Here is an 18,683-nt window from a genome sequence, read left to right on the forward strand (position 1 = left end):
AGGAACCTCAGTGTGAAAGCATTAATTTTCATACCTCAGTTCTTGCCTGGATGGCTTGGCATAGTTTCTCCCATGTATCATTGATCCTCTGTGCCCTCTTCTGGACATCTTCTATCTGGCTATGGCCTTCTTTACTGAGTTTGGATGCTAATTCACTTATTGAAGACACTTTGGAATATCCCAGAGGTTTTACCTCCTTTACAAAACCTTCAAACTTTTCCTGCAGCCCCTGCAGAGTAAGGATGGGGAGGTTGAATCAGATACCAAGGACTTCTGTGACTCAATTCTACTGCTATATAGGAGGTAAGGAGTGTTTTTCTCTCTGCCAATAACCACAACACAAGAACAAATTGCTTAAACCCAGATATTTTGCATTTGTTTCCAGAATAAGCACCTCTTGCCATGAGAAATGAAGCCCTCTATTGTGAAAGCTTATTATCTGAATTAGTGAGTCTATAAAAGGTGCAAATCTACCCTGACTTCTGACAGAGAAAATTGCCTGCATCCTTGATGGAATGATATGCCATTAAGAACAACCAGCTGTTCAGCCTTTTACACACACTATTTTTAAAAGCATTCATTGAGTAAAATTATCAGTGGGCAATATAAATTATATCAGCTAGCACCACTGTTTCTTCAGAAAAGAAGTAAACAGGTAGTGGTAAGATGCTCTCTCTCAGGGCTGTCCCTCAGAGTATTGCAAGTTTTCATCCTCAGTGTCAAACCCTGTCTCCTCTCTCGCCAGTACAGCCTACATTTTGGAGGTTCCTCACTAAAGAGAAAGAGCTTGTATGAGCTCTCTGATAACCCCAATTTTTCTCCCCTGGTGGACAGTGCTTAAAAGGGCCCTGCATTTGGATAAGCAAGGTAGAAATTAAAACCTAATGTTCATGATGAAAAGAGGTTGATGTTGCTTCATTTTGTCTATATTGGGCTCCAGAGCCAACAAATAGAAACAAAATAAAACTAACATTTTCCTACTTCATCAAATAGGAAGCCTCTTACCTCCACATCATCCAAGTCCTGACCATACTCATCTGATGTTGCTACAGCTTGTTTGCTGGAAAGCCAGGCATCCACCAATTGGATCTCTCTCTCAAACTGAAACAGTTGGCAATGTTCCTGCAGGCATTTCTTCTGGGTTTCAGCCCTCTGCAGGAGAGACTTGTAGTCCGCTAGTACAGCCTGGAGTTTCAAAAATATGGCTTGACTGCAAAAATAACAACCAAAAACGAAGTCATTGTGTGCGAGATATTTTACCGGTGAAGAATATGTCTACTGCTTCTTTGTCTCGTTTGTCACACTTGAACTTACAGCTTCTTAGATAAGTAGAAAAGGGTCAATCCAGTAATCAGGTGAGTTATGATATGTCAGAACTAGTCAACTGCCCATCAAGAATGACAAGGGTGGGGACAACGCGCAGGGACGGAGCGCTGCCACCCACCACCCTGTGCTGCTGCCACCTCCCAGAAGCAGGGGAGAGGGGAAGCTTGCATGTGGCCGCCACCACCACCCAACGCTCTGCACTGCTGCCACTCTGCTTCCAGCTGCGCACCACCCCCGTCCCTCACCCCAAGTCTGGCCCTGCGCACCCCCCTTGTCCCTGCTCCGCATCCACCCCTGTGCCACCCTCCTGCTCCATGTCCACCTGGCCAGCTCCGCCTGGCCCACTCCATTGGAGCCCTGCCCATCGTTCTTGACAGGCATTCTTGACGTAGCACTGGCTGGAGCCACACCCTGCTGGGAGCCACACACCCCAAGAACATTATGGACAGACAGACAGACGCACAGACAGATGGACTAAGCCCTTTATATATATAGAATCATCTGGTTCAGGAAATTAAAATAATGTATGTTAGGGGGCTGCCGCTTTTCATTTCCTTTCCCCTAGTATAGGAGTACAATGTAAAGAGAAAGATTATGGACTGTGAAGAAAACTGATTTGTTCCCAAGCATGGTGTTTTTTGCTCCTTTAAATGCAGGAGGACTGAATGAGAATACCTAGGACTAGGCAGATGCCAGAGAAACTGGACTACAATGCTTACCCTTTGATTGCTATTTTGTGAAGTTCTGTTGTATTTTCTGAATAACAAGAAATCATGACAATTAAAAAATTTCATAGATATCATAGACATTAGGGCTGGAAGGGACCTCATAAGATCAGCCGGTCCAGCCCCCTGCCTGGCAGGAAGTCAGCTAGGGTTAAAGGATCCCAGCAAGATAAGCATCCAACTGTTTCTTAAAAGTGTCCAGAGTAGGTGCTTGTACCACCTCTGGGGGAGTCTATTCCAGGCCTTGGAGGGCTTGGACAGTAAAGAAGCTTTTCCTTATGTCCAGCCTAAAGTGGTCTTGCAGGCGTTTGTGACCACTAGACCTTGTCATCCCTTGGGGTGCTCTGGTGAACAGGTGTTCCCCCAGATCTCGATGCACACCCCTTATGTACTTATGTCGTTATTTCTTGTTGCAACATGAGAGAAGGGGATTCACATCTCCTACAGATAATGTCTGTAGGGTGAAGTACAGATGGATGCCTGAGGCTGAATTGATTCAATCTTTGCAGGCTAGTCTAAACTGTGTAGATTGAACCAATAAGCAAGTGAACAGACATTCACTTCTGATTCCAGAAATGCAGCCCCCTGCTTGGGGTGGCCCAGGCCAGGAGCTGGGGGGTGCTAGAGCATGCCTCCCTGCTCTGCTGGATCAGACAGCTTGGGCCTGTGAGGGGGAGTTTGTGGAAGTGGTGCAAAGCATCCTGGGATGCTGGGGGACTATGAATTAACTTGAATCTGGAGGGGATCTGGCACAGAAGTTCAATAAACAGATTTAACCTAAATCAGTTAAGTCTGATACTACATCTATCCAGGTTTATCTTAAACCATTTTTCGCCATTTTGAAAGGAGTTTACGTGTGCTGAACTTCTGTTGCTTTATAGTTTTGAACTGGTTCCCAACCACTTGAACCAGTTTATGTATAATTTTTGTCCCTAACCAAGAGATTCATTGAAAGATTTACAATCCACTGTTTTTGGTTTTGCCTTTCTAGCAGGTTTCTGATGGAAAGGAAACTACCATCTGTTTGCATTTCCCTACCTTTCTGGGTTACCACTGTTTATTAGGATAGTGCCAGTCTCCTGTAGCTTCTCAACCCGGGGCTTGAACCCTTCCATATCCAGCTTGGCAGCCTCCAGTTGGCGAAGCAAGGCCTCAGTGGATTCTTCATTCTTCCCATAATCAGAAGTCTCAAGGATAAACCCCCTTTCTGCCATCCAAGACTCAACTTCCAGCAGCTATAAGAAATATATGGATAAACCTGAACACTCAAGAGAAAGAAAACTGGAAAGCAATAAAACCCAAAGAGACCTGAAGGTGAAAACAGACAGCAACTTAGATGCATCCTTGCAGTGCAGTACTGCAGTTGCCATTCTGAAAAATTGAGAGACTAAACTTGATCCATATAGTTCTACGGTAGTTCTTTCACTGTGCTAAGTGGAGACATGGTTCTCATTTCTCACCTGTTTGACAATGTGGAAAAATCACAATGATGGTTTTTGATTCTGGTTTAATGTTGCTCCAGTCTCAGTACTCTCAAGCATTCATCAGTGTTGGGTATCTAATTACTTCATGAATCTTCCTTACCTCAGCCAGGAATTGATGGGTCTCATATGACTGCATAAGCCTCCTCCTCCTCTGTTTAGCCTCATCCTTCAAGTTTTCCACAGAATCCTCAAGTTTCTTCAAACATTCCGTAATTTCATGGGAGGCAAAGTGTCCCTCTCGTATCAACTTATGTCCTGTATTGACTACCACTTTTGTCAGAGCTTCATGGCTGCTAATCTCACTTTCTAAGTTCTGGAAAGAACAAATAAAAGAAAGCAAAAATGTAAGAAATAGAGCCCTTTCTACCCATATTCTGTACTTCATCACATCAATGTATTCATACAATCAATATATTTTTCGTACTTAAAGACTGGCCATAGAGCTGCAAAGATTGCATGAAGATCATTTTCCCAAAAGAGAGGAGCATTTGGATTCAGAGTTTTGTTTGGGCCAGTTTTGGAGATTGAATGTAGATTGAGTGTAGCTGCAGAGTTCAGATCCTGATGCAAACCTCCTCAAGCTTGTGAGGTAAATGACCTCAGCCACAAATCCCTGCTACCAGTAACAACCAACTAACAACACCTGCTGCCACCCCGAGTATCCTTGATTCATGCTCTAGGAAAGAGCTCCAGTGTTCTATCAACTTAGCTGCCAGTCAGTGTTTCTGGCTCTTCAACACCATTTTGGGAAACACAACTTTGTACAATGGATATTTCCAAGTATTATGGGGCCAAAAGAAAGTGATAATCATAGGGGAACAAAACTCTTTAAAGCACAATGCAAACGCTCTCTTTGATTCAAGTGTTTGAAGATGTCTGAAATTTGCCAAATCAATCAAATTCATATCTGAGCACATAGATGTGTATGCCCACGCGCACACACACTTTGGTGTTATTCTTTGTCTTAATGGTTTAACCAAGATTGACTTTTCTTTTTATAAGAAGACAGGTACTTTGTCTTCACATTTGTGTGTGAAGACAGATATACTGCATAGGTAGCAAAAAAAAGAGTACTTTACATGCAAAGTGTTTCCCAGCATTTTATAACCTGATGACAGAGGTTGGCTTATTTATTTAACAACTGAAACAGGGTAAGAGTTACACTGCAGTGATATATTATGTAGAAGAGACTCCCTCTAATCAGGAGCTGTACTTTTAGCTCAACTGTCAGATTACTTAGCTATGAAGGATGGGAGCCTGATTCTAATCTTACTTTTAACTTCCCCCTATTAATTTCATGAGGCCACTATGTTGCTGAAAAGTGACACCAGGTCTGACACCAGCAGAACAGAATCCAGTGTCCAAGACTGTTAAGACAGTTTGTACCATGTATTAATAAGTTGGCAATATGAAGAACAAATTTACTGTTTAACATTTGGGAACACATTTCTAAAGCTCCTCCACTTGCACCCACAGGAACTGCTAACAACTGCATGCACAAACACTGCATTTGTATATGGGATAGCTGTGCCTGCACCTGGTAAATGTATGTATAAATACATATTGGTGGATGTGTGTACCCAATATTAATGAACATTTTTTTGGTAACAAATGGGGAAGAGTATTTTGAAAATTTGTCACATCAAGACAATCAGTAAAACAATCCTTCGATTCTTTTGAGGGGAAAGTTAATATCTCATCAAACTGGAGAGTGGTTTTAATCTCAGATAAGAGCCTCCCCTAGTGGCCAACAGGGTGTAGATTGCTGCTAAGAACAAAGACTCATAACTAAAGATCTGGATTAAAAATGTTTAGTGCCAATCTTGTTGATTCCCAGGAGTTAACTGGCAAAATGGCAGGATGAGGTGACTTTTTCGTTTGTAGCTATAATACACACCATTTCCCTCTGCACTGAAGGGTCACTGCAGTATTGTATAAGATAGGCAAAAAACACAATACATTTTGTGCCACTGTCACAGTTCCCTTCTCCTTACCCCAATAACTTCCCCTAATAACGCCAACCCAAAACATTAATTCCTTCAAGGAACCTCATTCATTTTTCCATCGTGATCATCAGTTCAGAACTGTTTTTTCAGTTTAAATACAAACATAATGGACACATCTACCTGAGATGTTAATTGCACACTTGACTAATTAGATGCGCAGTAAATGTCTTAGCATCTATATCTGCACCCCGATTAGACCAGAGTAAACTAAATTACTTTGCAGCAAGATAGTATTTGCGAATACAAGTACTGTCCTGCTGCAGAGTAAGAAACTCTGCAGCAGTGCATGAGTAGATGCTGCCTGGCTGGCTGGAACATGAGGGTGCTTCAGTTTGGGGGCTACCTGCTGGTTAGTCCTGCACTGAAGCACCCTTGTGCGCCAGCTAGCCCCTCTGCAGCAGGATGAGCAGGGGGCCAGCCTTGGGCTAGCAGGCTGGCCCCCTGGGCCCCCTGCCAGCCGGGGTTGCTCCAACCTGGTTGAACATGCTACACATGAATGAACTCTAGAGCAATAAGCTCCAGAGTGTATTCATGTACAGTAATAGCACGTGTAGACGTGCCCACTGGAGTCCACACTTTCTATCACAGTAGAATAAGCTCCTCTCACTGATTCCCTTTTCTCAAGAAGGCATCCAATTATTTGTTTGTTGTTCTCCCCATTAGGTTTTGCAAATAATATACTTTTTGGATCTTAGGAGAGCATAAAATATTTACAATATACTCATGGCCTTACTCAAGCAGCACACTGGAATGATCTGACTGCTTTGGGTGGGAGTTCACCCCTTCTCCACTAAAAAACCACAAGTGGACATGACTTTTGCTCTTGTGACATTTAAAAAAATACTTTGGAAAAGCAGATTTTTCTTTCTGCAATTACATCACATAGCACCAAGCATCACTTATTTTAAAATATATATTTCTACAGGATAAGATCTTCTGTTCCTTAATCTATTTGCCTATTGCACAGATTTAAGCAAAATGTTTAAGCAAAATGTTAGCACTTTGAAACACATTTCCTTCATTTGTGCCCACAGGAATTATGAACAACTGTGTGCACAAACACTGTGTTTGTTAACTGACTAGCCATGTCTACACCTGGTACAACTGCAGAGTTGGACAAGGCCCAAAATGAACCACCTTTTCAATCAGTCAAACAAGTAGCTGCTGGAATCTTCCAGCTGGGAAATTCTCTTTCACCTCATCAATTGCACAGAGGCAGAGATGCTTTGTTTGGAAAGTACTGGGGAGGCAGCTGCTGTTTTGATATGAGAGGTGACAGCATTCTAGGCTGTCCTCATTTCTAAAGATTCATTTGAATTTTCCAGTATCTCAGTAACTAACTCCAAAGCTCTTGCTGGAATGATGCTAGGATAGACAATAATAACCTGCTAATTCCCTCAGTCAAACAGTGCAGCAGGAGAGGATTCCTCTGGTTCCCCCATTCCAGAGGCATCTAAGTTATGAATATGCCTGAGATGTACTTGCTGAATCTTAAAACACTTTTTATTGGGACATCTGTTGCTCAGAGAAGGCATGCCAGCATGCACCACAGCTTGTAAAAGATATTTAGTATTGCAAAGACAAGGTTTTGAGACTGGTAATCTGCAGAAAGGGATAACGTGTTTAGAGGAGCACGGGATGCACTACTCAGATCATTTTGTGAAAAGACATGCCATCTAGCACTGAACAACTTCATGGCACTGCTCTTTAAATAGCACCTTTATGAGAGAGACAAGAATAAGGCCCCTGGCAGATGTTACACTTAGGATGTGATTAACTAGTTAATCATGTTGTAAGTAGTAATCCAGCTACACATTAATGTAATTAATGGCGTGATAAGGAATAATCCACAAGGAATAAAACACAAAATTATTATACAAAATGTGTAATAACAAGGGGTGTCAATTAATCACAGTTAATGTGCATGATTAACGCCTTTAATTGGTTCTTGCATTGATTTTTTTACTGTGTTAATCGTGCATGCCTGGGCTATGCTGCCATCACCGCTGCCTTTGGGCTGCCCAGCAGGGCAGTGGTGGCAGTGCAGAGGAGCTGCAGGGCAGCCTGGGTGTGGGCTCTGGGTGGCTGCAGCAGGGGGGGTGCACGCACAGACACAGACGAGCAGCTGCAACATGTAGCCCAGCAGTGTGTACAGCAGTGCCTTGAAGGTAGTCTGTAGGGGGGAAGGAGTATGAGGGAGGAAAGGGGCAGAGGGGGGCAGATCAAGGACCCCATGGTGAGGGAGGGAGTGGGGCAGAGGCAGGGACAGGGGAAGGTGAATGGGGCCCTGGGGCTGGGATGGGTCAAGGGATGAAGCTTGTCCAGGGTCTGGGGGGCATGGCTACCACTGCTGTGCACACTCCTGGGGGAGCCATAGGGGGCATGGCCAGATTTGTGCATCTGGCCATGCCCCCTATGTGCTGCCTCCTGTGGGCTGGAGCTCTGCTCCTTGCTGCCTTTGCCCCAGCGTGATCTCATGCTGTGGCTCCAATGGCCAGGTGGGCAGGGGATGTGCAGTATGGCTGGCACGCAGTTCCTGGGGCAAGGGCAGCAGGGTGCAGAGCCCCCACCTGCAGTGGGCAGCCTGCCTCTGCCCCACACCCAAATCCAGAGGGCACGTGCCCCCCCATGCAGCTCATGAGACCTGCCCTGGCCCCAGGGCCCCATGTACCTCAACCCCTGCCCCACTCCCTCCCTCACCGTGGAGGCCTTGATCTGCCCCCCCACGTCCCTTACCTGCAAGATGCTCTGTGTGTGTGTGTGTGTGTGTGTGTGTGTGTGTGTGTGTGTGTGCACATCTCTGTGTGTGTGTCTACCCCTTACTCCCAAACCACAGCCCCCCAGCCCTGCTGATGCTCGTTACTCCTGACAGTGCAGGGGGTGCCACAATCATGATCCTGGGCTCCCCTTGCACTGGCAACATGGCATGATTTGGATCTGATCCCCAATTGCACAATGGTGTCTCCTGCCACACGCATGTAGCTTGCAGGGGGTGCCATTGCTGGGATCACACATCAGATCCCATTGCACAGTTAAACAAACATCTGCCTGGGGCCTAAGAGTCACTTTTGGCAGTAATGGTTTCACTGTAACCAGAGTAGAAAAGATGAGTTTCACCCTCAGTGGGTGAATCCCACATTCTCACTCTTGATTTCACTCTTGTTTCTACACTGCTTTACCTGGTGCTTTTCCTGTAAACTCTGCACAGCTGTTAGGGATTGGCCATAGTCCTTGGAGGAAGCTATGGGGAGTTTCTCATGAACCCAGGCCAACTCATTGTCAACATCTCGGAAGAATTGGTACTGCAACCTGCTGGCTTCCAAACTCCCACGGCTCTCTTGCAATGGCTCATGTAGGCTCTTGTACCTGCAGATTTAAAATGGGGCCCAATTACTACAAGAGAGAGAGGGGGTGGGGTAACACAAACATGTGCCTTGGCTATGAAGAAAAAGAAAGGAAAACAAAAAGGAAGGGAGAAAAAAATAAATGCAGAGGAGGAAAAGGGCAGTAAAAGGTAGGAGAGGAGAGAACAGAGGTAAAATAGCAGACACTCACACACCTGTGCACCACCTGGTCAACCCTCTCTTCTAACTCATCTGCCAGGAAATGTCTCTCTTGCTGGAATTCACGGGCTGTGTCCACTAGCACCTGTAATCGATCCCTGTGGGCAATGACACCTTCCTCCAATTCCTCTTGTTTCTTCAAGAGATTGTTCAAGACTATCAGGTCACTACTAGCATATGGAACCTTCAGCTCACTTTCCACATCATCCAGCCATTTCTCCATATCCTCTATGCTGCGTTGGAAATGCAGGCCCTGGGGACAGGGAGAAAAGCAAATGTCAGCAGGCTTTTTAGAGCAAAAAAATCTCAGCCTTTTGCATGAAGGATCACATCACACTTAAAAACCTTCTAGAGCTTAATGAACTCTCTCTTCACCTGTGATGTACAAATGCTCAGAACTCAGGTAATGTGAGCAAAAGCAGGTTCACAGAATATAAAGAACTAACTGTGCCTGTAAGGTACAAATAATCCTAGTTATGAGCAAGTCAGCCTTTTAGAGGGTGCCTTTAAAATCAGTGGTTCTCAACCTTTTTGGACTCAAAGCACCCCTGGACAGATTCGTGGCACACCTGGAAAAGTACCAGCTCTTAGTTTTCTCTCTTTTTTTGTGCAGAGAAAAACAATGGAGCTGTTTTTCTGATGCAAAGAACTTGGAAAGACCACAACTATGGATTTATATTGGAAATCTCTGGGTTTATCTTGTGAATCATGCCAAACAGTGCTAAAACTGCAGGACATCCCACAGCACCCTTGCAAAGATCTCAAGGCACCTCAGCATGCCATAGCACCCTGGTTGAGAATCATTGCTTTAAGCAATACATATAGAGACAGAATCAGCCCATGTAGACCTCATCAGTGGGACAGGAGGGAGTCACATCAATGGAAAACAGCTGCAGGCTTCTCTCCAGCTGGTGCTGATTGAGTGACTGGTGTTGGCAGGACAGTGATTGGTACTTGTAATGATCCAGAATATTTCCCTTCAACTTCCTCCTCTGGAGTCCTGATTGAACAAATGCTTTCTTAGCAGATACCAAAAGAGAACATAATCATGGCATCAGCCTTGATTCTCCTTGCGGGTTTCTCTCTCCATGCAAGATTCAGTACATCTGGTCTGTGCTTGCTACTATTTGGTAGATGGCAATTCCCTTGCTTCATTGGTTTTGATATCTTAAAACCTGTGCAAGTCCAATGGCACACTGACAAGGGAGACATCACAGCAAGGCAGAAATCCCCAGCACCTTTGCTTTACCTTGCAGGCATCCTGTAGCTTGGTCTTTTTATTAAGGCAGTTTGCCAACAGCTCATCCCAGAGCTCTTCCATTTCTTGAAGCCTGGCCTGGATGGCCTCAGGAGCATAATGTTCCTCTCGGATCATCTTCTCACCCTCCTGCAGCAAAAAGAGTGGAAGCAGCTTGCTTAGCCCACTGCACCAGCTCTAATCAAGAAAGCCTCACAACCCCCTTCAGAGGCAGCTAAAATTACAGCAGACATTTTACAGAGGGGTAACATAACCCACTGCCAGGGTGAGGTGAAGTGACTTTTCCTAATTCACATAGGAGCCCTCATTTGTTTAATTACTTTGTGATTCAGACATTCGGTCTGAAGGAATCTGTCACACCAGTTCCCCACACCCTGTACTGGCCCTACTTCTCTTACAGCCTTGATGCTGTCTAGACGATTCCTGTTGGCTATGATTTCTGCGTGGAAAGTCTGGTGTTTCTGCAGCTTGGCCTGCATGTTGCTTGGGTCTGTCCAGCTCTCATCCTGGGCAATACTGTTCTTCTCAGCTATCCAAGTTGCCACCTTTAGCAGAAAGAAGGAATAGAAAGAAACAAGAACTTTAGAAGCTACTACCATCTCTTCTTGCAGATACTCCTTAAATGTCTAAAATTTGGACTAGTTTGCAATACAGACCAAAGCAAATTAATTTTCCTTTCTGAATCACTGTTCCCCACCCCCTTCAGAAAGAGGATGCCATCTGCATATGTGTAGCCACTGCTAGTTCATATGCAGTGGCTAGGCACTTGTTTCCATAGTTCTAACCCTGCCTACATCTCACAGAGAAAGGATTATTCTGTCCCTTTCCAGTATTTCTCATATGGTGGGATGTTCCTCCTTTAATTTTACATTTCCTTTTGTACCACACTGTTTCTGTGTGATCAAAATACATCTAGGGATCAGATCTCATTTTAATTGCCTGAGTATGTATGGCTCAAAGGCTGAACAATGTCCTTTCTTTCTTACTTCCATCTTTTCCAGTCTTCTCTCATACAACCACCTGAGCCTCAGTTCCTCTGGTTTTTTCCTTCAGAGGTTCATGGCAAAGCAGCACAACTGAGATGTTAAACACTCTAGGAAAGTAACACATATTAGAAATGTACCTCATAGGAATTTTTCAGAAGCTTTTGCAGGAGCCTTGAATCTTCCAGCATATGTCTGCGAGCCAGAGCATTCTCTAGAAGTTTGTCTTTCCTGGGATAAGGAGAGAACCATGAAGACGAAGCCACAGCAAAGAAAACTAATTGGCAGAAGAGATTAACATTTTCACCACTCCTCTCTAAAACTCACGTTTGCATTCTAACCTTCATTTCTAGGGGATACTTGTCCATGTCATTGAACTATCCTGTAAGTTAACCTGTCTGGCAGAACTGATGACCAGAGCTGGACTAGCAATGGTTTTGTAGGTAAGGATTATTACAGAGATGTATATTGAAAACTTTCACAGCCCACCACACACTGTACCTACACTCCTACAGCTAAGAGATGTGGCCAATATAACCAGTGCCCTTCAGGTGATGGCTGCACAGGCTGCCATGAGATCAACAAAGTCATTTTCACCTTGAACTCCTATGTCTGTGCCATCTACAGTAGTTTTTGTTCTTGCAGTCATGCTTGGTCTTGGAAATTTATCATATGAATATTACCCTTTCTTAAAATCAGGTCTCCCTTTTCTGAAGAATACAGGAAACTCTCTGGAAGTAATAACAGAGAACCTGGGCACTGTATTAAGGCAATTGAAACTTGGTAACATGGTTACCCTGATTTATTTATACAACCCCTTTCTTCCTAAAGGAGCTTGAAGGACTTTACAAATGATGCGCATAACATTTCAGCCACCATAGTACTGAATTCAGCGAATGTGAGTGAGAATATCTGTTCAGCAATGCATAGGAACAATCGGCAACAACATTTTGGGACAAAAAGGGATGCATATTTTATCCAAGTGAAATTAAAGGGAGAAATTTAAATTCTTAAATCAAAACTTAAATACCAAACTTGGAATTTCACCATGACTTTCGAGCGAGCTACTCTACAGCTGTGAAAAATACCAGAGGATGTTTAGTAACTCCTGATCATAACAAACCTCTTTGTCCCAATTATCAAGTAAGGACATGGATTTAGTGCAGACTCCCAACAAAAAGTGTCCAGAATCACCAACCATGTTTCCTGATTTACCTACAAGTCCCTTGAAGGACTGCTATGGAATTATTGGCCTGGATCAAGCCTCTTTAGCTTGTAAAATCTCACAGGAATGCAAAATAAAGTGCAAATCAGTGTTGATGATTCTTTTAAAATATTTACATGACAACAGTAAAGGAAGAAGAGTCCTTATTTAGACAGGGTTGGGAAAGGAATGGTTTTTACCTTCTCAAAACAGCCTGGCACTTGTTAGTGATGTTTTCTGAGTCATAATGCTTGTTGTGTTTCAGCTGTTGTGCAAAGGAGGCCATCTCATTGATCTTCTCCATCTGTGCTTCTAGAGCCTTTTCAAACTGCACATGTTTCCGCTGTAGGCTTTCGACACTGGACACAGAATCCTGGATGGGATTCAGAATAAGGAAGCTGCTCACTGTGGGAATAAAATTGCCATTACCCAACCTTTGCACACTGTCAAGGAAATGGATTGGCCTCTGTACCCATAGTGTTGGAGCATCAGTTCAGTCTGGCAGCTCCAGTACTGAGCAAACTGCAAGATGCTCAGCTGCTTCTGCTGGATGCTCAGATACTTCTGCTGAGTGAACAGTGCTCAGTACAAAGAGCTAGCTGAGTTTTGGAGATACTGAGCCCTCGCTTTTCCCAAACAGGAAGCCATAGGAATGAAACCCCACAGTTTGAGTGGATTTAAGATTTATTTAATCATAAGCCAATCATACTAGAGGTGTTGTTCTGAAAGCAAATAAATAGGGGACACCAAGCTGTGATCACAGTTAATGAACAAATATGTCAGAGCTTTAAATCAGAGCATTTTATAAGGAATCCGAATGGAGCACAGAACTAGACTTCCTTTGAAGTTTCTGGATTCCAACTTCATGACCTGCACTTCTCTCTTCTGCAGTTCTCCGTACTTCCTGGCTTTAGAGCTGTCAAAATAGTGCTATTTAATAAGACCTGTTCTTCCAGTATTTCCAGTGTGGATGCCACTAGAAACTACCATAAATCTCTTGAGAAAACTTATCATCATGAAATTTCTAACCCTATAGACAAATAAAATTGCATTAGAGAAGTATCTAAGTATTTAAATGTGGATATGAAGCTCTGGAGTCTTCTCCATTACTAGTAAAATATTACTGGAAGACAGAAGGGACTCAACTACATTCCTGAAAATATACAGCTTCCCCATTAGTCCCTGCAATATTTCAACAGGTGGTACTCTGCTTGTGTATTCCTATCTTGAGGGCCACAGAGGAACAGTCACCAACCATCAATATTAGGCATATTCCATGTCATTATCCACATCTTGCAGTGACTATAGCTCAGCTGACTTTATAGCCATTGTAGCATGGAGCCCACCATGGCAGAGGCACATCCAGCAAGGTTTGCACCTTGGGCAAAACCCTGCTAGAGATGGGGGCCTGGGAGTGCTGCTGAGTGCTGGAGGGGTGGGAGGTTGCCAAGCCTGATGGGAGCGGAGGACACACACACACACACACACACACTCTCTCTCTCTCTCTCTCTCTCTCTCTCTCTCTCTCTCTCACCTTCCCTAGGGACCTAAAATCTTCCCTAGGGATTTAAAATCTCCAGGGTGCTTCTGTCAGCAGTCTGCCCACCTTGACTATTACTGCTGCAGCAGCCTATTGTACTCAGCTGCTGCTGCTATTGCATTTAGGGGCCCTCTCTAAGTTGGAGGAAGAAGAACTACAGGTAGTTTTTTGGAAAGCTTCACAGGGTTTCAGAGTCTTTTACACCTTCTTCTTCTGCCTTTCCCCACTTCAATGGAAACCGAATTATCCTGTTCACCTACCCCTAAATCATCATTAGCCAGGAAGGCTTCTTTACTACTGAGCCAGCTCTCATTCTGCTCCACATAGCCATAGAATTTCTGGAAGGGAAGAAAAAAAAAACCAGTCATGACTGTTGTTTTTGAGTCTGTAAAACCGAGATAATACTGATGTGCAAAAACTGAACCAAGAAATACTTAAGAACTTTAGTTAAAGTGACTTTAAACACTAAGGGTATTTGTACATGACACGGGGGTTTAATTCTCCCTAAATTGAAGAGGTGGTTTTTTAAAAACACCACTTCAATTTAGGGCAAAGTAAACCCCTGTGTCAAGTACACCTGTGTTGGACCCTGATCCTTACTAGACTCTCCAGCAGTAGGGAGGGGAGAGCAAGCTGCTGGCAGGCAGAGTGGTCCCTAAGCTGGGGGGAAGAAGGGCTGGTGCTTCCCTCTGTGGCACTGGTGGCCCCCCACCAGGTGGCACCTGTCCACAGGCACCCAGCTCGGGCAATCCTGGGGGGCACCACAGCTGCAGAGGGAAGCACCAGGCTCCTGCACAGCTCAGGCAGGCTCCGGGGGGGAGGGGCGGGGATCAGGCTTGCTGCTTTTTTTTTTTTTCCTTCTGTGAAGCCTGCCTTCCTGGGCTGATGCCGGGCTGCCTGCACAGCCTCTGAGCCGCACAGAGACTGGTGCTTCCCTCCTCAGAGGTGTTTTACTTTGCAGCACCCCAAACTCATTTGCTGCATCCCAAAGTCATTTAAGGCGCATTACACGGTCAAATGTGCTACAGTGGTTGGAATTAATGTGCAATACTCCACCGAATGTGCAAACAGCAATGCCATTAAAGCGGTGCAAAAGGCATTTAACTTACTATAAACCCACTTAAAAGTGTTGTCTACAAATGGCCTAAAAGCACTGTATGGTATAATACAGTATGTATTTAGCTCTTATTATTGGAACTTCCTCATTGGCCAATATAACTAATGTTTTCATTTCCTGGACACAGGGTACTGGATTTTCTCAAGTGTAACAAAAATATTGTCAGCATATATGTTAATGGTTTGGGTTGGGTTCTTATATTCTAATTCACAAATGAGGAATACTACATTGCTCTGTGAGCAGTGATTTTCAGTAAGGTACTATTCCACTTAAGAAAAGGGGTTATAATCTGGCTCTGAATAATTCAAACATGATATATGAACTAGCATGAAAACAGCACCTTGCATATATCATATTTTTCATGCATTTGAATTGGAACCCAACAAGCCTGAGTCTCGCTGTTCCTCTGCTCTCAGCAAATGCTTGTGAAACCCACTGGCATTCCTCTCCCCCTCCCCTTCCATCTCATGCTGGTTCATAGAAAGGACGCCAACCTACTACTATCAATTACTGTTAGCTCACGTGGCAGAGTCATGCGTGGTGGATCTAAACCTTCAAACCTAGCCAATGAACCATGTGTCACTACAATGTCCAATGATAGAATTTGATTTTTTTTATAGCTTGCTTTTTTAAAAAAGTTGGAATGTAAACAGATTTAAACAAATAATTATGTTAAAAGAATTTACCTGAGGTTTCAAAGTCAAGTACTCAAATGGAAATGCCACAAATAGAATTATTTGAGCAGCTTAATTTGGCCTCCTTTTTTGTGGGCATTATGAGAGAATCCTTAATTACATGATTGTGCGCTATTTTTCATAGTTGCCTGCTGCACTCTGGCATGAACTGTGTCCCTGCCTCTGTCACAAAGTTTGTGTGTGTGGATCAAGCTTTTCAAAGGGGGTTGCTAAATATATATTCATTATTTCCTGGGTGCCTGATCTGTAGGGATGTGGGAAATTTCGCTGGCTGTTTTTTTCAAGGCTGTTTTGACTCGTTTCGAGCTCAAAACAGTGAAATTGAAATGAAACAAAGAGCTTCAAAACAGCCTTGAAACGAAACAAGGCCAGTCACAATATTTTGAAACTTTCCAAACGTTTCGAGTTTCGAAGCAGCCCGGTGGTGGGAGGCAGGGGAGAGCCCAGATTACGCTCCGAGCGGCTCCGCAGCCCCATGTGGCTCAGCCTGGCGGGGAGCGCAGCCCTGGCTTTCCCAGCCTCCTGCCGCCAGGCTATGCTCTGTGGGGCCAACAGTGCTGATGGGAATGCAGCACCAGCTCTGTCCACCTCCTGATGCCGGGCTGCACTCTGATTGGCTCCAGCAGCCCCACGGAGCCCAGCCCAGTGGTGGGAGGTGGGCAGAGCCAGCGCTGTGCTCCGCCTCCCACCACCAGGATGAGTTCCATGAGGCTGTGAGCTGCTGGGTGTTGAGCCTGGTGGAGAGAGGTGGAGCTCAGCCCCAGATGCAGCTCAGCGCCCAGTGGCTTGCTGCCCAGTGGAGGGAGGTGGTGTGCAGTGCCGGTGCTGTGCTCCACCTCCCTCCACTGGGCTCAGCGCCCAGTGGCTCCCAGCCCTACGGAACTCAGCCCAGTGGGGGGAAGTGGAGTACAACCCTGGGACTGCTCTCCGCCTCCCTCTACCAGGCTTAGCTCCCAGTGCCGGTCCCAGGTGGCAGCAGCCTTCTGCTCATACTCCTGGGAGGACTCTGCTGGACTCATCCAGGAGTGCGGGCTCCCAATCTGCCTGAGATCACAAGAGGCCGCTCCTCCTCCAGTTTTATGCTTCTCCATTATAGCCTATGGGCAAAACTCGAAACAGCATTGAAACAGCAAAACAGTTTCGCTGTTTTGACTAAATGAACAATGCTTTCAAAATTAAACTAAACTCGAAATGAAACACTGTTCTGTTGTAACATCGAAACAGAACTCGAAGTGAAACAGTGCTGTTTCGCATAGCCCTACTGATATACGAGTCTGGGGTCCAATTTGCATTAGTGCTGAGCAGACACAGCTGTAATTAGAAATCAGTGGAAGTTGTGCTTGAGTATATAACATGCTTAAAGCTAAGGACCTTGAAAAATCAGGTGCTTCCTGTCTCAAATTGGGCACCCAAACTCATTGAAAATATCTGACCATAAGCTCTGTGCCCCAGTCTCCATCCATACTGTAGTAATCTTAAAATGATTCCATCAAAAAATTGTGAAGTGCTTAGGCCTGGTAGTGAGCACCAAAAAAAAGCCCCTGAATTAATTAATGTGGTAGCATCCATATTCTTCACAGTTCCTAAACTTTGGCAAATATGAAGGTTTATGAACTAGTTAGAGATATATACAAACAGAGTGAACAGCTGTGTGGGGCTCCTGAGTTGCTTCAGCTGTTTGCTGTAGTTTTGATTTCAAAGGGCACCACTTCTCTCATCAGCAGCATGGGAACACTGATGAGCTCCCACTGGTCAGAGAATTGGCATCTTTTGAATTAAAAGCAACAACAAGTAGTTCTTGCTGTAATTCAGCAACCCCTTCAAATGAAGGAGGTTATGACCCCGTGGGTTTTACTGTACTTCTGTCTTCAGAGTAGAATCTGAATAATGTCCAGTAAATAAAGCCTAGAATTATGCATTGAACAATCAGAAGTAAAGGCTAGTAAAATGAGCAAAATGCTGGCTTGCATCCACAGATGTTTCTCAAGCAAATCCCAGGACGTCATTCTCTAGTTGTACTCGGCCTTGGTGAGGCTGCAACTGGAGTACTGCATCCAGTTTTGGGCTCCACAGCTCAAAAAGGATGTGGAGAAGCTGGAGAGAGTCCAGAGAAGAGCCACGCATATGATCAGAGGTCAAGAAAACAGACCTTATGATGAGAAGCTGAGAGCCATGGGACTCTTCAGCCTGGAAAAGCGCAGGCTCAGGGGTGAGCTAGTGGCCACCTATAAGTTTATAAGGGGTGTCCACCAGGATCTGGGGGAACGTTTGTTCACCAGAGCGCCCCAACAGACAACAAGATCTAATAGTTATAAACTCCTGCAGGACCATTTCAGGCTGGACATCAGGAAGAATTTCTTTACTGTCCGAGCCCCCAAGGTCTGGAATAGCCTGCCATCAGAGGTGGTTCAAACACCCACATTAAATGCCTTCAAGAGAAAATTGGATGTTTATCTTGCTGGGATCCTATGACCCCAGCTGACTTCTTGCCCCTGGGGCAGGTGGCTGGACTTGATGATCTTCTGAGGTTCCTTCCAGCCCTAACGTCTATGAAATCTATGAAATATAGAATTAGTTACTCATTAACTGAGCACTGTTTATCCCAGAGATTCTCAGCCAGGGTGCTACAGTACCCTGGGGGTGCCCTGAAATCCTTTTAAGGTGCAATGGGGTGCTGTGCAACAGGGTGCTATTTGGCATGCAAACACCTACATGTGATTCACAAGATAAACCCAGAGATTTCAAATAGGAATCCATAATGTAAAAAACATGATGACCTCTT

The 18,683-nt window shown here is 44.6% G+C and overlaps 1 protein-coding gene across 1 annotated transcript in view; it reads right to left on the reverse strand.

Moving 5' to 3' along the window:
* The window catches only part of LOC102383921 (spectrin beta chain, non-erythrocytic 5-like), a gene marked incomplete at its 3' end in the record, with an annotated part of 80,581 nt that overhangs the window by 15,712 nt on the left and 46,186 nt on the right, over positions 1-18,683 (reverse strand). The window contains exons 14-24 of the mRNA XM_025195578.1: positions 14,350-14,427; positions 12,750-12,922; positions 11,486-11,576; positions 10,761-10,907; positions 10,354-10,491; positions 9,101-9,357; positions 8,721-8,907; positions 3,636-3,848; positions 3,090-3,286; positions 1,006-1,210; positions 35-229 (exon numbers count right to left, since the gene is read on the reverse strand). Coding sequence (XP_025051363.1) covers positions 35-229; positions 1,006-1,210; positions 3,090-3,286; positions 3,636-3,848; positions 8,721-8,907; positions 9,101-9,357; positions 10,354-10,491; positions 10,761-10,907; positions 11,486-11,576; positions 12,750-12,922; positions 14,350-14,427 — 1,881 coding nt within the window. The remainder of the gene's footprint in view (positions 1-34; positions 230-1,005; positions 1,211-3,089; positions 3,287-3,635; positions 3,849-8,720; positions 8,908-9,100; positions 9,358-10,353; positions 10,492-10,760; positions 10,908-11,485; positions 11,577-12,749; positions 12,923-14,349; positions 14,428-18,683) is intronic.

Source organism: Alligator sinensis, unplaced genomic scaffold, assembly GCF_000455745.1.
Source record: "Alligator sinensis unplaced genomic scaffold, ASM45574v1 scaffold2504_1, whole genome shotgun sequence".
In the NCBI taxonomy this organism is placed as follows: Eukaryota; Metazoa; Chordata; order Crocodylia; family Alligatoridae; genus Alligator; species Alligator sinensis.